Source organism: Leptinotarsa decemlineata, unplaced genomic scaffold (genome assembly GCF_025532065.1).
Source record: "Leptinotarsa decemlineata unplaced genomic scaffold, Ldec_3_MD MMD2_tig00000157_RagTag_RagTag, whole genome shotgun sequence".
Taxonomy (NCBI): domain Eukaryota; kingdom Metazoa; phylum Arthropoda; class Insecta; order Coleoptera; family Chrysomelidae; genus Leptinotarsa; species Leptinotarsa decemlineata.
In genome coordinates this window covers 1,042,314-1,062,435 of record NW_027412543.1, presented here as the reverse complement: position 1 = coordinate 1,062,435, position 20,122 = coordinate 1,042,314, and the positions used below count along the sequence as shown (strand labels likewise).

At 36.0% G+C, this 20,122-nt stretch overlaps 1 protein-coding gene across 1 annotated transcript in view; it reads left to right on the top strand.

The window, feature by feature from the left end:
• Nucleotides 1–19,616, top strand: part of LOC111511330 (facilitated trehalose transporter Tret1) — a 67,250-nt gene extending 47,634 nt beyond the window's left edge. Inside the window, exon 2 of the mRNA XM_074172713.1 lies at nt 18,102–19,616. Coding sequence (XP_074028814.1) covers nt 18,102–19,426 — 1,325 coding nt within the window. The 3' untranslated portion in view covers nt 19,427–19,616. The remainder of the gene's footprint in view (nt 1–18,101) is intronic.
• Nucleotides 19,617–20,122: the final 506 nt, after the last annotated feature.

The window sequence follows — 20,122 nt, the reverse complement described above, 5'->3', positions numbered from 1 at the left end:
AGGGGCTTCTCCCTCTTTAAAAGAAATTCGCTACACGCGATATTTTGAAGTGTTACTTACTTTGAGTTTTTTTTTTTTTCCATCAGACAATGTCGGCCCTGGTAGATATATTCTTGGCCCCCTCCACGGAGGCAGTTTTTTTTTCTTTTTTCTTAACTTTGTCTCTAGGGTGTATACCTCTCCGGAGGTTTGCGAATTCTTGTGGATCGCCTTAGAACCGGTTCAGGTTCCTCCAGTAAATTTTCTTCGGAGCCTTCTTCTGATGATCCATCATCACTACTTGTATTGGGGTTGCTCTCTCCTCTTAGTAGGCCAGGGGCCCAAAACTGTGGAATTACTGCAGGTGACCATTTTGAAGTTTCCTCTTCCTTGTCCTCTTCTTCCTCTTCTTCCATCACTCTTTCCTCTTTCTTTCGTCTAAGAGGTGTTTCCGCTTCCTCTGGGTCCTCTTCTACTTTCCCGTGAAATGCTTTCAGTCTATTTACATGGACAATTTGATTTTGTCTTGTTCCCACCTTCCTAAGTTCGTATGTTACGGGACCTATTCTTGTCATAATTCGGTATGGTCCTATCCATAGTTTACTCAGCTTCTTTGACGTCCCAATTTTCGTGGCCATATTTTTAAGGTACACTAAGTCTCCCAGTTCAAATGCTCTCTCTTCCGATTTCTTATTGAATTTTTTAATTCTTTTCTCCTTAGTTTTTTCAGTATTATTATAAACTTCCGAGTATACTCTATGCATCCTAGCCATGAATTCCGAGACATAATTTTCGTCATAATCATACTTCAATCTCTGGGATCGAATGAAGCTATCCATAGGAAGTACCTGATCTCGGCCATGTAAAAGAAAGTATGGGCTATAACCGGTTGAACTGTGAATACTCCCCCGATAAGCCATCAAAACAAAGGGTATCCAATTATCCCAATCTCGTTGACTTTCACAAATATATTGCGACAACATATCCTTAAAAACACGGTGCATTCTTTCAATCTGCCCGTTTGACGTAGGAGCGTAACTAGAAGTTTGAATTTTTTCAATATTTAATACTTCACACACCTCTTTAAATAGGTTGGACATAAAATTTGCTCCTTGGTCTGTCAGTAGCCTTTTAGGTGTTCCATGTCTCACAATGATGTGCTCTACGAATATCCTTGCTATTGTTTCCGCTTTTTGATCCGGTATAGGTATAGCTTCAGGGTATTTCGTAAAATAGTCTTGGAATGTTAATAAATACCTATTCCCATTCATTGAAGTAACTAGGGGTCCCACGATATCCATTGATGTTAATTCCCAGGGTTCTCGTGTAGGAGTAAAGTGCTGTAGGGGAGCTTTCTTCTGATGTGCTGAAGTTTTTCTCCGATTGCACGCATCGCATCTCGTACAATAATTAATAATGTCCGTCCTCATGCCTATCCAATAAAATCTTTTCCTTATATTCCACAAAGTTTTTTGTTGTCCCTGATGTCCAGCGAGTGGTGAGTCGTGAAAATCTTCTAAGACTTTCTTAACATATATCTTGGGTACTATTAATTTATCTGTATTATCCTCTATTCGATATAATATTCCGTCCTTTGAGAGATAGTACACATCGTCCATCCTTTCCTCTATTTGTCCTAGTTGTTCTTTTATAGCTTTGCAGAATGGGTCTTGTGATTGCGCTTTCTTCAGTAGTTCTCTATCCCACTCTGGTTCGATAATTTCTTCTTCAATTCGTAAAATTGCTCCACTTTCTTTCGGTAACGTATAAATAAACACTTTTATGTCTGTATTATAAAAAATGAATTCAATCATTGCTTGTATTTTTTCCCAATTCAATCCGTCTAGTCCGCATGCTATTTTTGGCATTGCTAATTTCTCATCTTGATTATCTTCGCATGTCTTCTTTAAATTCCGCAGAGCATTCCACACCGTTCGATATGATGGTTTATCATGATATTTAAATTTCGTTATTAAGTAATACACGTTTCTCTCGGGGAGTTTCAACTCCGCCACTTCTCCTACCATTTTCTTCTGTTCTAGTAGAACATTCACTGATCCAAATGATTCTCTGAATTGTACTGCGATTCCTTGTCCCATAGCGAAATCTTGTGATACGCAGTGCGCGAGGGCACACGATTCGGGAGTCTCCTTGTTTCAAGATTAAATTCTTCGTCTTCAGCGGCTGATGAACTGTTAAGTATTCTTCATACTCTTCGAATTCTATATCGAAGTAATGATCATCTTTGGCATACATCCTACTAAGTGCGTCCGCATTCCCATGAAGTCTTCCTCGTCTATGTATGATCTCAAAATCGTATTCTGCTAATGTCAAGGCCCATCTGGTCAACCTCGACCCTGGGTCGTTCATCGAAAGTAGCCATTTAAGTGGTCTGTGATCCGAAATTACGGTAAATTTTCTCCCATAAAGATAGCATCTGAACGTTTGAATCCCAAATATTACTCCTAACAGTTCTTTTTCTGTTGTTGAATAATTCAATTCTGCTTTTTTAAATTTTCGACTTGCATAGGCGACTGGTTTTTCATAACCATCCCTCATTCGACTCAGAATAGCCCCCACTCCTAGTCCTGAAGCGTCTGTGGACACAATAAATGATTGCTCGAAATCTGGAAAGATTAAGACAGACTCTGCCGTCAAACTTTGTTTTAATTTGTCTATTGCTTCCAACACTTCTAGGGAAATTTCAAATTTCACATCCTTTTTCGTTAAATTCACTAAAGGTGCTGATATCTCTGCGACGTTCGGTATAAATCTTCTATACCAATTCACAAGTCCCATGAATGCTCGGACTCCTCTGACATTTCGGGGTATTGGGAATTTTTTAATGGCCTCAATTTTCTCCGGATCAGGAAGAACTCCTTCTTGTGTAATCATATGTCCCAAGTATTTCACCTTTTTCAATAGAAAATTACATTTTTTCGGTTTCAATTTGATGTTTACTTCTCTTAGTTTCTCAAAGACCTGTGCTATTTTTGCTAAATGATCTTCTTCTCCTTCGGCGTTGAATATAATGATGTCATCCAAATATACCATGCAACTTTGTCCTGTAAGTCCGGAAAGCGTCATATTCATAAAACGCTGAAAGGTACTGGGCGCATTGACTAATCCAAATGGCATTTTGGAGTACTCGTAGTGACCTTGAAAGGTACTGAACCCAGTCAAAGGTATATCTTTTTCCTCCATATCTATCTGATGATATGCTTCTGCAACGTCAATCACCGAAAATAAGACCTTATTGCCTGAACTATATCCTTGAATTAAATCTGATATATTTGGTAAAGGGTAATATTCCTTCTTCGTGACGCTGTTGAGTTTTCTGTAATCAATACACATCCTCACTTTTTCTTCCCCAGTCGGTGATTTTCGTGTCACTAATACCACTGGTGCCGACCATGGGCTGTAAGATGGTCTGATGATTTTTTGTTTCAACAGCCTATCAATCTCCTGTTGCAACACTTCCCTTTGTCCATACGGTATGCGATATGGCGCTTGGCATATGGGTTGTGCTCCGGGTTCTAGAGTTATGCTGTGTTTCACTTTCGTAGTACTAGTAAGTTCGTCGTCATCGTCTCTGAACAAATCCTTGTATTGCCTCAGTAATTTGATTAAGTTTTCCTTATCTCCCTTTTTTAGATGATCTAGTTCAAATCCGTCTTCGATCCATTTGTCATTTGAAAAATCAAATCCTTGAATTTTCAACCTCTCTCCTTCGTTTCTCTCCTCTTCTTCTTCACACGTCACTGCATGCGCAATTTTTTGATTTCTTCTTATATCAACATTTTTCCACGACAAGTTTATCAGTCTTATCGGTACTTGACTACCATTTTCCGTCAAGGTTTTTGCGGTAATTACGTTAGAGTTTCCTACTTCCACCGATTCGCATACTAGAAATTTTCCTGTTAGATTTTTCTTCAAGTTCCCCATTATCACCACTTCTGACCTGGCCGGAATATCCAAGTCATACCCTGCTACTACGTCCGTTTCCCATCTGTGGAGTTCCTCCCCTACTATCAGCTCCTCCATTTGTTTAACCGCTCTTTCTTCTCCTGTTCCCACCTTTTCCATTTTCCATAAAATTTTCTTCCTTGCTTTGTCTCCTTCAAGATCGTTTTTCCTTGGCTCTCGGATTTCCTTTTGTTCCCGTTGCAACTCTTCTTTTTTCTTTCTTTCCTCTCGCTGGGGGTTTTCCCTCTTTTTCTTCATTGTGAATCTTGGTCGGGTCATATTTTCATCGTACCCCTCGTAATCTGAGTCGTCTTCACTCCGTTCTCCATATTCTTGAATGATTACTTCCACCTTGTTCAGATGTTCCCTTTCCAGGCTCAATTTTTCATCCGATTCCCGGACTTCCTCTTCTGTTTCGGTTTCGGTTTGTGTCCCCATTTCCTGGACTAATCTCTTCTCCATTTTTTAGTTTTCTCTACCAAAACTGTAGGTTCCAGTAGTCGTTGTTTTTCTTCCGAAGTCTTCACCTCGTTCCATTTTGACATTTTACAAAATTGTCGAACTTGCCCAAGCCACTCGGTCCAACCATTTGATGTTCTCCGCCCATCTTCTTGTATATTTTGATTTTTTCCTTCAATGTTTCTTTTTCCATAAGTTTTTCCCTGCGAAACAGTGTCTGACTTGTTTCTCAATTCCACAGATTCCGTCCTCTACTTCATTTCTCGGGCGGAAACGTACAGTACGTTCCCATAGACGCATTACAGGCTTTGGTCCATAGATCAGATGTACATTATTTGCAACAAAAAAATCTCTTCCTTAAATAACAGGCGTAATTCCCGCAGTTTCGTCTTCGCATACATATGCTTCAAAGTTCGTCTCTTCCATCCCTGGTTTGATCCCAAGAGCTAAGGTCGTTGTTCCAAAAATTTTCAGCTGATGTCCGGTAACGCTAATGAGATGAATATCTCTTCTTCGCTTGTAATTAATATCGATTTCTGGCACCAGACTTTTTCTTACCAATGTGACCGCCGCTCCAGTGTCCACTAAACAATTACAGGATTCCCCATTTACCTGAAGAATCACTATATAGGGTATCTCCTGTCGTTCCACCTGGGGTATTTGCAAAAACTTTTGTTTGCTGCCCATCCTTTGGCTTCTTTCTCTTCCACGAGGGTTTCGTTTTCTTCCATTCTCGCCTTTCCAATTCCTTTCTCCTGCATCCCAACATCTTCTTGCCGTTTCTAGTTTTCCCCTATAAAAATACCTACTTTGGCCGCTTTCTTGGGGTTGAAAAGTCGGCCTACTTAGTTTAAAGCGTTTTTATTTTCTTCGCTTCTCGCTGAAAAGCGTCCATCAGGTCTCGATTGTCTTGGAATCGCCCCGGTATGTCGACCATTTCCAAAGTTCCTGAAATCGACCGGCCTCTTTCCGGTTTCTTCGGTTTGTGGATTTAATACCTTCCTTGTATTCTCTCTTCGCCCTTTTTCATAAGAGTCATATCGTCTCCGTGGGCTCAAATTTTCGGGTGGATTCCGTTTTTCTGGACATACATTCGCGTAATGTCCTACTTTGTTACAGTGGTAACAAGTCACCTTCCTTACTGTTTCTTCGCTGCCACATTCTCTTGACAAATGCCCTATTTTTCCACACTTGTAGCAACTGAAACTCTTGCTCGGCATTCTTTCTCGTCCACTTCGACAAACTGTAGATAGATGTCCCATTTTCCCACAATTGAAACAGATCTTTTCCTGATCGATTTGCGAAACATTCGAAGAGTTTCTTTTCCCTTGAATCATCATAAGTGTAGTCTCTTGTAGCCTCACAAGTGTTTCTGCCTTATCCAGGTCCAAATCTGGTTCCCTTAGCAACAAAATTCCAACTTCTCTCAATAAATCCTTCCGTAGTCCTATCTTAAATTGATTCATTATAATTTCCTTATTCTTTTTCTTCAATCCCGCAATTTCTGTGGCTTCAGCTCTTTCCAAATCTTCGTTTAACAGCTTGGCCCCTAAGGCGCGTAACCTCGTACAATAAGTTGAGACATCTTCTTCGTACCTTTGATAACACCTACTCAACATCAATTGGTTCTCCCCTGGTAATTTAATCGGTCTAAATTTTCCAATAAATCGTGCTTTGAGATCGCTATAAGACAATGTATCCAAATTGGGATCGGCTTTAAAAAAATTGTAAGCTTCACCTACTAATTCAAATTTCAATAACTTGACAGTTTGGTCCTCAGACCATCCGTCTAAGCTGGACCTTTGCTCTAGTTTTTCAAAATATTTAATAACCTCCTTTCCGGAAAAAACATCCAGGGTTGACGCAATCATTCCCAATGAGTACGCCATTGGCATCATCATTTCGGCCCTCGTATATATCGGTGAAGTACCTGTGGTACTAGTTGTTCCTGTGGTTGTAATCATTTTTATGGGTTAGTATAAGTGGGTGAACTTTACATGCATCAAAAATTATAGCTAGAAAGCGATACTACCTTTATTTTTATTTTTTATTTTTTTTTTGGCTTCTCTCCGACGAACCTACTCTGAAAATCCCTACTTGATTACCCGATTGAAATCAACTTTTTATTTACTATTTCTGATTTCAACTTCTTACTTCCATTTTTTCACTCTTTATTTTAAAGGAATCAGCTTTATTTTTTCTTTAGGGTGTCCCTTCAACTGTTTCTGTCATCCGACTTAACCCCAATTACTTCAAAAGAGAACGCAAAACAATGGGTTCAAATCAGGTTTTTTCATTCAATAACAATCATCCAACTTACTTTTTCACACAACAGTAAAACAAAAAAAATTATATTCAATTCAACTTTTTATTCAATTAATTTCGTTCAAAAAAAAATCCCAAATTATTCATTTCAATGTGTTATTTCCTCGAGTTCCTTCAACTTTTGCTTTCACTCCAAAATTAAAAAAAAATAATTGATTCAACTTTTTATTTTGACGTTATTCGAAAAGAACACTTTCCAAACCTAATTCAATTCATTTTTCGTTCAATAAAATTCTCGATGCTTTGTTTCGATATCATTTCATACTTAAAAAGGTTTGTTTCCCAAATGTTTTCAATTAAATTTTTTCTTCATTAAATAACGTTTTTTTTTTTATTTTTATTAAACCCTATTCGATTCGTTTCGACACATTCAACAGGACATTCTCTTCAAACCCCCAACAATTCTACAAAAAGAAACTTTTTCATGTGATCTGACAAGGTACCATGTAAATTTTTACTTTGTCAATTCCACAAAATTCACTTCCACCAGTTCGATCAACATCATTCAACTACACTTCCTCAATCTATGGATCTTTATTTCGTCCTATCTTTTTGAACCATTTACGTTCTAACGAAAATTCCTGTTCTTTCTCAAAATAATATTCAATATTTATTTCCCTCACCCAATATTCTTTTCCCTTCAAATTTCCTTTGAAAAAATAATCTCAACACGGCTCAGTCGATTGCATAACTTCACCTATTGATTTATAAGAAAAATAATTTTGTTTTCAACAAAAACTTCAACAATCCAACGTCTTGAGAAAAATAATAACCGTTTCGTCTCCACCTTCTAAAAAGAAAAATCCCCAAATACAAAAAATCAACAGAAAATCTCCCCGTCGACAAATTCAAAATATCTCACAATAGAAAAATTCAAAGTGTCTCTTCCTAGGAAAAATTCAACATAAATCCCACCGCTTTTACCATTTGTAACCCCTATGATGGGTTTGAACTCTGTATTTAAAGCGGAAGATACTTTTTGCTAGGGAAACTATAGCCAAACTTAAAATTAGAGCAGCCGCTGTCACCATTTGAAATTTAGAAACGAAGAATGATACTTACCAGAGAACAATCTTAGATGTTGTCTGCAGAAGTAATCACCCTCCAAAGGTTTGACTTAGCTTCTCCTATCAAATAGGCACTGTTTTAGTATATAAAACTTCTTCACTTAAGTCCTTCCAGGCGCTTTGTCGGGATATGCCATTGATACCTCTTATGATTTTTTCCTAGTGAGTTCTCTCATGTATTGTGAGATATAAATATACTCTATGTTCCCCTTTTTCCCCTGCTCTCCTACCAGTATAATTACCGGCAATAATACACCGCTTTCAAAGTTGATAAGTATAATAAAAAAAAATATATAAGAAATTCGAAACTTACAAATTAATATAATATTAACGACAAAAATAAGCAAAAAGAAACCAGATCATCAAATTAACAACCAGACCATAAGAGCATGCTCAACCGGCATTCGATTTAATATTCATAAGCATACCCTTTATTCGGCAACTCTATATGAGACAAACTATTTAAATAAATATTCACCCACAGTGTTTCAATAAAATTATATGGTTAGCCACCAGACGAAAAAACCCTAAAACTTACTTACCAATAGCTCTATTCCTCCGTTCAGCTATAGAACGCGGCTAATCCTTTTATGGTTCACTGAATCTAACACCAATTCCGAATTTCACTCGTCGAATTTGCAACCCAAAAGAAAGGAAGGAAAATCGGGTTTTTCCCAAACTCCCAAAAGTACCTTGAATATCACCCTTTTCGAATAACTCGCGACTGAACTCTCGGTTACCCCTTTCTTCCTACTACTTAATTAGTTTTCCGACTTTATCTCAAAAAAAATTCTCCTCTATAGTCTATTTCAAAAGAGTGTAGAGTAATAAAATCTCATTAAGTATTCAAAAGCGCTACAAGGTGATCCGTCAATAAATTCTGTCACTTCCCTAGTCCGCATTGCAAAATTATGTCGTTTCATAAAGAGCAGGTAGGTATCACCCTGTTTTAAGGGATTTGTCCATTGTTATCGACGGATAAATACTGAGCCAGAGGCGCGCTAGTGGGATAATTGCCAAAAGAATATGCATTCATAAAAATTATATTAAAGGAAATAAAAATTTAATACAGCAGAACAGTGTTATTAAAAAAATATAAAATGTAACAATAAAATATATACGAACCGAAATCGGGAAATACTCACAAACACACACCAACGAACTTTACGTATTGAAACACTTGTGGGGACTTTAAATCAATTTATTCACAAAAACGACAAGAACTTTACTGGATACGTTATTACAATTTGACACTTGAACAATACTAAAACTGTGAACTTCCCTTAACGTTTAACAACACTCTATTTATACCCTAATTGAATGTTCTAGAGATTACTAGGTACAATTTTCAAGAACCTTCCGAGAAAATAATTATTCAGACTACCCTTAATTCTAAACCCTAACCTAAGCAAAAGTGTCACTGTCACTGATACACTGGTCTCTGTCCAGATTGCTTATCCCGCTACAATATATTTACAATTCAATTAAATTATTCTACATCAGTATAGTCTTCATCCGAAGAACTGTCATCATCCCCTGGTGTTATAATTATAGGGTCAACCACCTGATCGACCAAGTTGTCCAGTTCCCACATTTTATCTTCCTCTTTTAAAACATGCTGGATTGCTTTTTGCCAGTTTTCTGATGTGATTTCCATAATGGCTTGATCAAACAATACCTTGACATCTTTCATTTTAAATGTGGTATTGTGCCTTGCAATTTAACTTGTGCCCATATAAGTTCTATAGGATTTAATTCGCAATGATATGGCGGTAGGCGCAGCACAGTTACTTTATACTTTTCTGCTACATCTTCTACGGCATATTTCATGAAGCGAGATTTATGTTGTTTTATTATGGCTAGTAGTTCCTTCTTTACTGAATTCGTCTCAAACTGAATACCTTTATTTGACAGCCAGTTAATAATTTCTTGCTTTCTCCAAGCTGAAGTTGGTACCTTCTCTAAGCCCCTTGAATGGTAGCTTGCATTATCCATAACCACGACCGAATCAGCTGAAAGAAATTTCAACATTTCCCCGAAGTAGTCTTCGAAGACATCCGAATTCATGTCCTCATGATAATCTCCCGTCCGGCACGACTCAAAGCTTAACAAACCTTCTTTTAAAAATCCGTCTTCGCTTCCAATGTGAGCAATTATAAGCCTCTTCCCTTTTCCCGAAGGCACTTTAATACCCGTCGAAAGGCCTTCTATGAAAGCTTGGCGAGAACTTGTTATATTTTTATCTTGCCACATTTTTTTGACTATATAACCTTCGTTTATCCACGTCTCATCAAGATAAAAAATTTTCTTTTGCTCTCTGCGGTACTGCTTTATAGTTGTCAAATATTTTCGTCTCCAGCAAACAATTTCATCACTTTCCAGTAATAGTGCCTTTCGATTGTGCTTTTCCCAGGCAAAATTCATACTTTTTAAAGTTTTCCATAAAAGTTTTCTGGATATCAAAGGAATATCGTTATCTTGGCTTATCTCGATAAATATTTTTTCAAGAGTGGGTATTTCCTTTTTAAAATAAAACGAATGAACTTTTCTTCGAATGTCACATTTGGTGTCTTCATCTAAGATTTTTATTGGTCTTCCTGATTTTCTCTTGCATGGACTTACCTGGCCTGATATCTTTCTTTCTCGCAATAATTTAAAAATCGTGGACTGTCCAATTCCAGTCATTCGGGCACATCGCTCAACACTTTCTTGCACAGTCAAACTAGGGTGATCGTGTTTTATGCAATCATATACATTTAAAATTATAACTTTTTCGCAAACAGATAGCGGAGAATTTTTTACACTTCTTTTCTTTGGAGTAAATGTCCCCATTTTATAACTTTTTCACTATTTCTATATCACAATATCACTGTACGTTTAATTGGTGTAGTAACAATTACTATTATAACTCGAATGTTTAAGACACCATTACAATATATTTAAACCCTTTTTCTTAATTACCTGGGTTTAATAGGTATTGCATGATTGGTGGGCAGGGTCAAAAAGGGATTATTATAATGACATGGCACCTCGGAACTAAGTGTTAACCCTTTTTTGAGAAATCATGCTCAAGTATATGAACCCAAATTGCATATTAAATAAGTTTACAAGAACCACTAAAATTAATCTTAATCTTTTTTTAAGAAATTTTACTTACCTAAATACATGTAGGTACTTAGTTTTAGACCAAATTACTTCCAAAAATGGCCTTTTATTATTATCTATGTCTGTAATTTTTAATTTACTTTAATTATTAAGTTTAATAATCCTAAGATTTGCCTACGCCCATGGACGACAACGAAATTCAGGCAAATTTTATGACACTTCATGATTTATTACTCTACACTCTTTTGAAATAGACTATAATTGATTTTGCTCGAATCGACCCTTCGACGACCCAAAATCACCGACGGACACCTCACGACTCCCCAAACTTAAACCCTCTAATTATTTTCTCTCAAATCGACCCTTCGACGACCCAAAATCACCGACGGACACCTCACGACTTCCCAAACTTAAACCCTCTAATTATTTTCTCTCAAATCGACCCTTCGACGACCCAAAATCACCGACGGACACCTCACGACTCCCCAAACTTAAACCCTCTAATTATTTTCTCTCAAATCGACCCTTCGACGACCCAAAATCACCGACGGACACCTCACGACTTCCCAAACTTAAACCCTCTAATTATTTTCTCTCAAATCGACCCTTCGACGACCCAAAATCACCGACGGACACCTCACGACTTCCCAAACTTAAACCCTCTAATTATTTTCTCTCAAATCGACCCTTCGACGACCCAAAATCACCGACGGACACCTCACGACTTCCCAAACTTAAAAAAAAAACCCGCGTTCCATCTCTCGCGACAAAATTTTTCCTGAGTCCGCGGATATTTCCCTTCTCAAAATTGAATGGCAAAGTTACGGCCCATACATCCAATCAGAGAATTCAATTCTATCATTTAGTTCTTTCAGTCGCTTCGTGATTCGTTAAGTATTTAAGTGGTTTTTAGCATAACGTTCCCAGCTTATCGCTGACTTTTCAAAACACCCAGCTGCGTTTCATAAACAAAGTGTCTCCAGCTATCAATAATAATGAGTTTTTTCGTCTGGCCCTTACAAAGTAACTATGAATAAACCCACTGTATTTTGTGGTTAAGAAATATGCCTTTAGCACGTACAAATCCTATATACATCCGTTCAGTAAGATATCGTATCCCCATGAACTTCAATTTTCCCTATTCAGATAAATATGTGAGACCACAAAATTAAAAATAAAATACAGGGCGTCTTCTCATAAGGCGAACTGTTACATTTCTAAAAAAATGTCGAACGCTTACCTCCTTGTGTCGAGATCCCTAGCACAACAGGAGACGTTTCGAAATCAATGTATTATCTCAATCCAAACTCGTTTGAAACAAGAGTTGAATTCACTTTCAAATAACCCAAAAATGAATCAAACATTCAACCCTTAACAGCCTTTGAAATGTATATCCGCACTTTTGCGAAAATCAATCAATGATAGTTAAAAACACATTTACTAGGCAGATATCTTCATGATTTTCTCCAGAAATCGCTATCTCATTTACGTCGTTTCCAATCAGTACCGAGCCCAAGAGATTTTGTCGCATAGAAAAAAATTTATGAAGAAGTGACTACTTTTATAGGGTGTTCGTGATACAGGAAATATATTCAATCAATCGTTTTGTTGTCGTGAGTCTGGCAGGTACTACTACAAAAAATGATTTTTCCTTTGCTTGATTCAATTCCAAAGTGTAAACATTTACAGAAATATCATTAAGTTTTTCTAATTTGGAAATTTGATGTAAATCCATTGGAGTATTCAGCCCTGTAGTATTCAAAACTGAAGAATAGTGTGGATATTTTGATACCCTTTGTGGATTTTCTGCTGCAGGATACAAGGCGCTAATAGTACTCCAAAAGAAGCACATTTTGTCATTGTTCTGTACATTAATGCATGCCTTCTTCCTTGCGATTTCTTGTGGCAATGGAATGAAAGAAGAACCGTTACCAATGACATATTTTTCAATTGCTACTTCCAACAAAAGAATTTTACTCAAAGCCCACCCCGACAATTGTTCATCAAATTCGCCTAATTTATTCAATATAACATCCACAGCATTTTCATTGTACCAAGCAGTCAAGTCCGTACCTGAATCGATAACTTTATTTGGTGTACTGAAATATTTGCGATCAACAATATCCCCATCATTCGATTTCTTAATAAAATCCCCTGAAAATGTAAAATTAACTTTGAGACATAACATTTGTTTCAAAATTCTGGAACTCTCACGTTTGAATAATGAAAAAGCATCGTCTAGAAACTTTATAGGATCTTTATGAGTCGAATTGATGATTACCCCCGTTGTTACTCTACTATTGAAAACATTGTTAATATTTTGCCACTTCCCCTGGTGCTTCCTCGTTTCAAACCCGAGCCTATACGTTTATTATCCATCATTTTGATAATCACTTTGAAGCGTTTCAATTCCCCAATTTTTGTAATTATTTTCTTTTTTTCCCCAACCGAAAATTAAATTTTGTTCATAGCTAAAACGCATTTCCTTATATGTTTATTAATAAATTGTATAGCTTGTTTGGCAATGTACTCTGAATAATTATCTCTAATGACTAAAAGGTAATTATCAATTACCGACTTGGTTTTTGGAAAATCAATTGTTTGGATTTTATTTATTGACATGACTCACCGATATTTTGTTCATAAATGAAATTTTTGGTATGATGAGTATGTTCTGGAAGCTGCAGAGAATTGAATCTCGTTCTGTGGGAACTGTTGAGATGGTTCTGGAAGCTGCTGTGATTTGAAACTCGTTGTGGAAAATGTTGCTAAGACGATTTTGGATGTAGTTGTTGAGATGAATCTGACGTTATACTGCTCACGTTGATGTAGTGTTCTGAAATAAATGCAATCTTCAATAGAAACACACACCAAAGAAAAATAAAATTCAAGAGTGGGGGTAATGTTTTCCATGGAGTGATTGTGAAAAATGAGCAAGCTACAATTATAATCAGAAAAATCAAGTGTCATTCAAAATAACGAATTCAAAACACATATTCTGCGAGTACTAAACACATGAAAAATATTGAAAATACTTCTTTATGCGGATCATATCTATGAAAGAAAAACTTTTTGAGTCGAACAAAAAATATAGTATACCACCACAAACTCTATACATATATTGAACAACGAAAAAATGCAGTACTAACCTTAATTTCGTACAATTTCAAATGAAACAACACGAAAGTGTATTTTCCTTATGAAAAATTCTTTTAAAGGGGGGTGATACTCCTCCGTCACGAAGTGTGGTGAAATTGTTGTTGTTCCCTCTCCACGACTGAACTTGAATTTTAGGAAATCCACCTGCGAGAAACCAAAAAATGTTTCAAATTATACGAACACTCTCTCAATAAACAACAACACGAATGAAAGTTATTCGTAACTTACTATTAGGTTTATTCAACTAGAAAGCTGCTCACAAAACGAGCTTCTGTTTACTACTTTATGAATGTGTATATAGACAAGATATGACATTGTCAAAGGCAAATAGATAAAATACGAGAAAAACTCTCATTCAGCTTGGATGATTTTCGAGTAAAATTAATAATCACGTTTCCCGGTTATGAGGCTGCCATCTAATAAAACATCAAAACTAATTGTGCGGTACAAAAATTACTATAAGAGATAGTATTCGAGAAAAATGGATGTCAGCAATTACAGGTTCTTATCTTTTATTAATTATTAAAGCTTGAGAAATATTAGCAATTATCATTTCTCATCTTCTGATGTATGTAGGATGAAAATAGTTGTCCAGGGTTGGCTTGAAGAATACGTAAATACCTCTGAACCGTTTTGTATTACAAAATAATTGAAAAAAAAACGTTAATTCTCAAAAAATATGTATGGAAAAACACTCAAGTATATTAATCTGAGAAAAATTTTGAAAAATTGATGATGATTCAACAACAACTCTCACAACCTTTGAATTAAATCAAATTTGAATAAATTCTTTTGTGAAAAAGTCATAAACGTATAATACATCTTGCAATAAAAATTCATAAAATGAACATGAAAAACACTTACTTTCCGATAAAATCGTTGCACTTGTCACTAGTATCACTGATACAACCAACTCATCATTTCGCCTCGCAGGAGGTATTCATAGGAAAATAAGTGATGACAAATTATGAAACCAAAGAAAGAGCCTTTGTTTCGTCGCTTTGAGAACTGCATATCTCTGGGTGATGATTCAGCATTAACAGTGATCAATGTCACCTTGAGTAAGAATAGGAAAATAGGTGATGACATATTATGCAATCAAACAAAGAGCCTTTGTTTCGCCACGTGTCTGTCTTTACCGATAAGTGATAGCGATAATTCTGCATACCTATATTATATATTTTTACCAACTTGAAATGAAACAACATTTTCTCAATAAAAATATTCATTTTTTTATTAAATTTCATAATTGTTGAACAACTCTAATCAAAATTTTTTCTCTAGCCTTGTTGCGTATTCTGGAACAAATTCAACAGTTTTTTTTTTAAATGACGAAGATCTTGAAATATCTTTTTCAATTCACATTTGAATGTTGTATTCTTTGGAATTGTGCCTGCGCAAATACTGCTAACTGAGCCTCATTTACTGATGTCGAACACATCAATTTCCATTATTCACACTAGCCTTATCGCATATTTCCTTGGAATTTCACCCACATTCGGTACGTTCACATATTGAACAGTAATTATTGTAGTCGGAAGTACCAAATTTGTTCTTCAGCATCGTTGACGACATATTCTACACTCTGAGGCTGGAACACTTCGTTTTGAATGTGTAAATTATTCAACTGCTTGAGAACCATTTTCTTTTCCTCATATAATTGAATATCTTCACTTATTCGTTGGACACGTCTCTCAAATTCCTCTACTTTACGTCTGTATTCTCTGAATGCCATTATAATACTAATTTTTGTTTACCAACGACGTACGGAACATCGTTTTCCTTCGAAACTTATGTAAAATAACGTTTTTTGAAATGTCATTGTCGAATACTTCGCTCTCCCATTGCCCTCACGTTGAGTCCACAACGCCTAACCTCTCGACACTTTTGAATCTCCTCTTTCTCCTGATGATGCTAACTTGGTTGACAAAGATACGAGACGCAGTGCCCTTTTGGCATGTTGAAATGCTAGACTTCTGTTGAACCGATATGTTTTTTCTCAAATATATTTTGACGCACCCTGTAAACTTCGACGTCATGTTTGTTTTCAATGATATATTTTGAGACACCCCGTATACAATGACGGATCGCAGGTTGTCATATTTTTTCTTAAATCTGATTCATTATTATAAAATATATCATTTTCGCGCTTCCAATTTTCGTCGAGTAGTTCACGATTAATTCCAAACCCGGCAACGCTACATTACTCCATGAACATTGATTTATTGTACAACTGACAACGCCGAACCTGCCATCCTGGTATGTATTGACATTTGACAGATGCAGTCTTATGAGTCTAGTATTTACAGTGTCCTTCTTCAACCGATAGATAGTTCAGCTAGTGACTCATAGATGACTCTGTGTATTCTATAACTTAATTTTCAAACCGGCAACGCTACATTACTCCATAAACATTGATTTATTGTACAACTGGCAACACCTGCTTGCACTAGCAACCGCTAAAACCTCGATCTCCATCTCTCTTTGCATCGATTACGTCACACGTGCCTCTCGCTCTTACACACACATACACATCTTTACATGAAATATTATTTATTTCCCAAATCTAAGTATATTTTCCTATCTCCAGTATGATAATGACGATTACATTCTATGGAAATAAAAAAAATGCTTTCAAGTATAATTAATAAGTCAATTTCGGTCCCGACAAAACTAACGCTATAAATACCCAACATTCGCAGTTAACTTCAATATCTTACGATGGTGTAGAGGCTAAGGACAATGTCTACGGCACGGACGATCCAGGTTTGAATCTCATAACTATAAACTTTTTTTAATTAAAATCACGTGACTGAAGAGGGCCGAGGGAGCTGATAGGTTAGGTGGAGTACCAAGGGGTTCGATAGGTTAGGTGGAGTACCAAGGGGGCCGAGGGGCGGAGTTCCACGCTCAAATCGCTACGATACTCGTTCCATCCTGCGTCGATTTCGATGACGTTTCCCCCCACTCCCAAGTGTGCCAGAATCGGTGTTGTTCATCTACATTCAATGACTTTTCATATGGAGAACAAATCGATTTCCACATGATGAAGATTTTCATCCTATCGATTACATTAGCCAATTAGCTGAACAAACTGAAAGGAAGTGACACATATATAAAATATATTTGGAAGATTTTCCCTCAGAATGAAATAAGTACAGTCTGAGTGATTTTTCTTTCTGAGTGCAAATTACGGGAGACCAGTCATATTTAATTTCCATTGTTTCATTCATTTAAGTATAAAGCAGTTTTATAATATAATGTATAATGCACGTTATTATTTTTATTTTACAACAGTACCTATTATGGAATGAAAAATATCACCCCTCTGATCGTTCACCTTCTGGGTGTACAATTTGGTCATTTTATAGTCCTAACATCATTTTTAAAAAAGTGTCTGTTTGTATTTGTGTGTGTATGTGTTAAGTTTTCTTTTTTAGACGAAACAAGTGCTTCTGCACTTATTGCCATTTCACTTTATTCAACATAGCTATTATTTGTTTGTATGATTATAAATATTCTTTTTTATGAATAAAGTCATTATTATTATTATATTTTCGTTTCATTCATTATATGATATACCTATGTTTGTCCGTTTGGAGCCGTAAAGGTTTTTTAGGAAAATTGAGCTTTTTTCAATTTTTCAACGGCTGCGCCCCTCTTATATCTGATAGTCTTGGACTATAATTCAAAACAAATATTGCTCTCACATACTTGGACTACAACACTCTTGTCGACGCATGTTTCATCTACCGAGTTGACCTCATAAGAATATGAACTATACCATTTTATGTGATTTAGCTCCCCATGATATCAACTTGGAAACTACCGGTATATTGTTCAGAATTCATCGCCAACAAATGCCCATTTGGTTGATGGAACGCGCGAAGAGTTTTTGCAGTTCTTGTAAATGAGCAGGTTTTGCTTTGGCTTTTTTATACTCCAGAGGTTCCGATTCTATCTTTCATTTTCATGTTCAATGCATTTTTGTTTCCTATGAAATTCAATAATTTATAATTAGATTGATTTTTTACTTTTCAGTCAATTGGATGACATTTGTTGGAACCACTGGGTACGCCTGGACATCCCCGTACATTCCAAAATTGAGTATAGCTTCTGAAGAAAATCCCTTGTCAAAACCTATCACAGTTATTGAAAACTCTTGGATCACCTCCCTCTTCAGTGTGGGATGCATCTGTGGGCCCATTATTGCTGGAGTTTTTGTTGACAAATTGGGAAAAAAGAAGACACTCATTCTGTTACATACTCCAATTATGATATCAAATGTTATGTTAATATTTGCAAATTCCCTGGAAGAATTTTATATTTCAAGATTTTTACTGGGAGTTGGATCAGGTTGCGTCTATTCTGTGATACCTACATACGTAGCAGAAATATGCGATAAAGACATCAGAGGAGCAATGAGTATGATTTCAAGTGTAGTACTGATAATATCAATTTCTTCAGTTGTTATAATGGGTCCTTACCTTTCTATCAGTACCTTTTCCATAATTTGCCTAATTCCTTCAATTTTATTTTTACTTACATTCGGACCATTCATTCCTGAAAGTCCTTATGACTTAGTACTTCGTGGAAAATTGGTGGAAGCAAAAATGTCTCTTTCCAAGTTCAGACAAACAACAGATGTGCAAAAAGAATTTTTCGAAATTGTGTCCAGTATAGAGGAAACACGACAGAATGTATCTTTCAAAGATATGATGCAGTCCAAAGTGATTGTTAAGTCTCTCCTCATCACTTTAGGACTACTTTTTTTTCAACAGTTTTCTGGCAGTTCGGCTATTGTCGCTTACCAACAAACAATTTTTGATTCCACGGACAGTGCCATCTCAGGAGGTGTGAGTGTTATAATTGTGTCCGTAGTTCAGTTGATACCTGCGCTCATAGCTTCATATTTGATCGACAAGTTAGGAAGAAAGAAACTACTGTTGATATCACAAATGGGAATGATAACATCACTTGGTTGCATTGGAACGTATTTCCATCTACAAGTCAAAAACTACGATCTCAATAGCATATCTTGGTTGCCTCTAATCTCTTTGTTAGCTTACATGGTCTTTTACAGATTTGGGCTCAGTCCTATTCCTTACACAATAGTTGGTGAAATTTTTCCGGTTCATATTAAGGCAAAGCTGAGCGCATCAGTCATTGTTATAATGTTCATGTTTTGTCTCTGGGTAACTTTTGCATTCCCTTTCATGTTCGATCGATTCGGGACGGCATGGACATTTTGGATATTCGCTATAATTGGTGTCGCCTCATGTATCTTTATAAAAGTAATTGTGCCAGAAACTAAAGGCAAGACATTTTCGGAGATTCAGATCATGTTAGGAGAAGGTAAAAAGTAACCAATCAAACATTTTTCGAGAACAAGTGATTATGAAACGAAACTACAAACGTAAAAGACAATTTTTTATTATGTTCATGTATTTTGTCTCTGTGAGTTATTTGAAATGTTATGTTCAAAAATTCTACCCCTGTCATTTTTTTTTCAGATATCACAGTCACCTTTTATAATAAAATATTTTGTTTTTTTAAGTGGATTTCAATTATTTCAGTGTATTTTGAGTTAGAAAATGTATGATACTGAACAGATATACATTTGCTACGGTAAATGTTTAATTTGATCAAATATTTTAGAATTCATTGAAAGGTGTTTGAAGGCGTTTGACAATATTTCGTGGTGTATTTCATCAGTTCGGACTTCCCGTCTTCGGGTGATATCACCCGATACTAACTACTTGGTTTGGAATCTTTTAATTTTTTTCATTTTGTGTTAATAACATTTTTTTTATTTTCAGCTTTTATTAATATTTCAATTTTTATTTTTTGGTTGTTGTTTGGTTTCATATTATTTCTTTGTAATTTCAGTTTTTTTGTTCAAATAAAATTGTTATGTTCGGTTAATCTTTTTAATATATTTTCAGGAATTTCAAATCAATTTATATTATATTAGACAATGGAAGTCCGAACTTATGAGATTCATGTAATTCACACTTCGTCAATGAAGTTAGCGTCATAGTTGCCGTTTTTGAAACAAACTT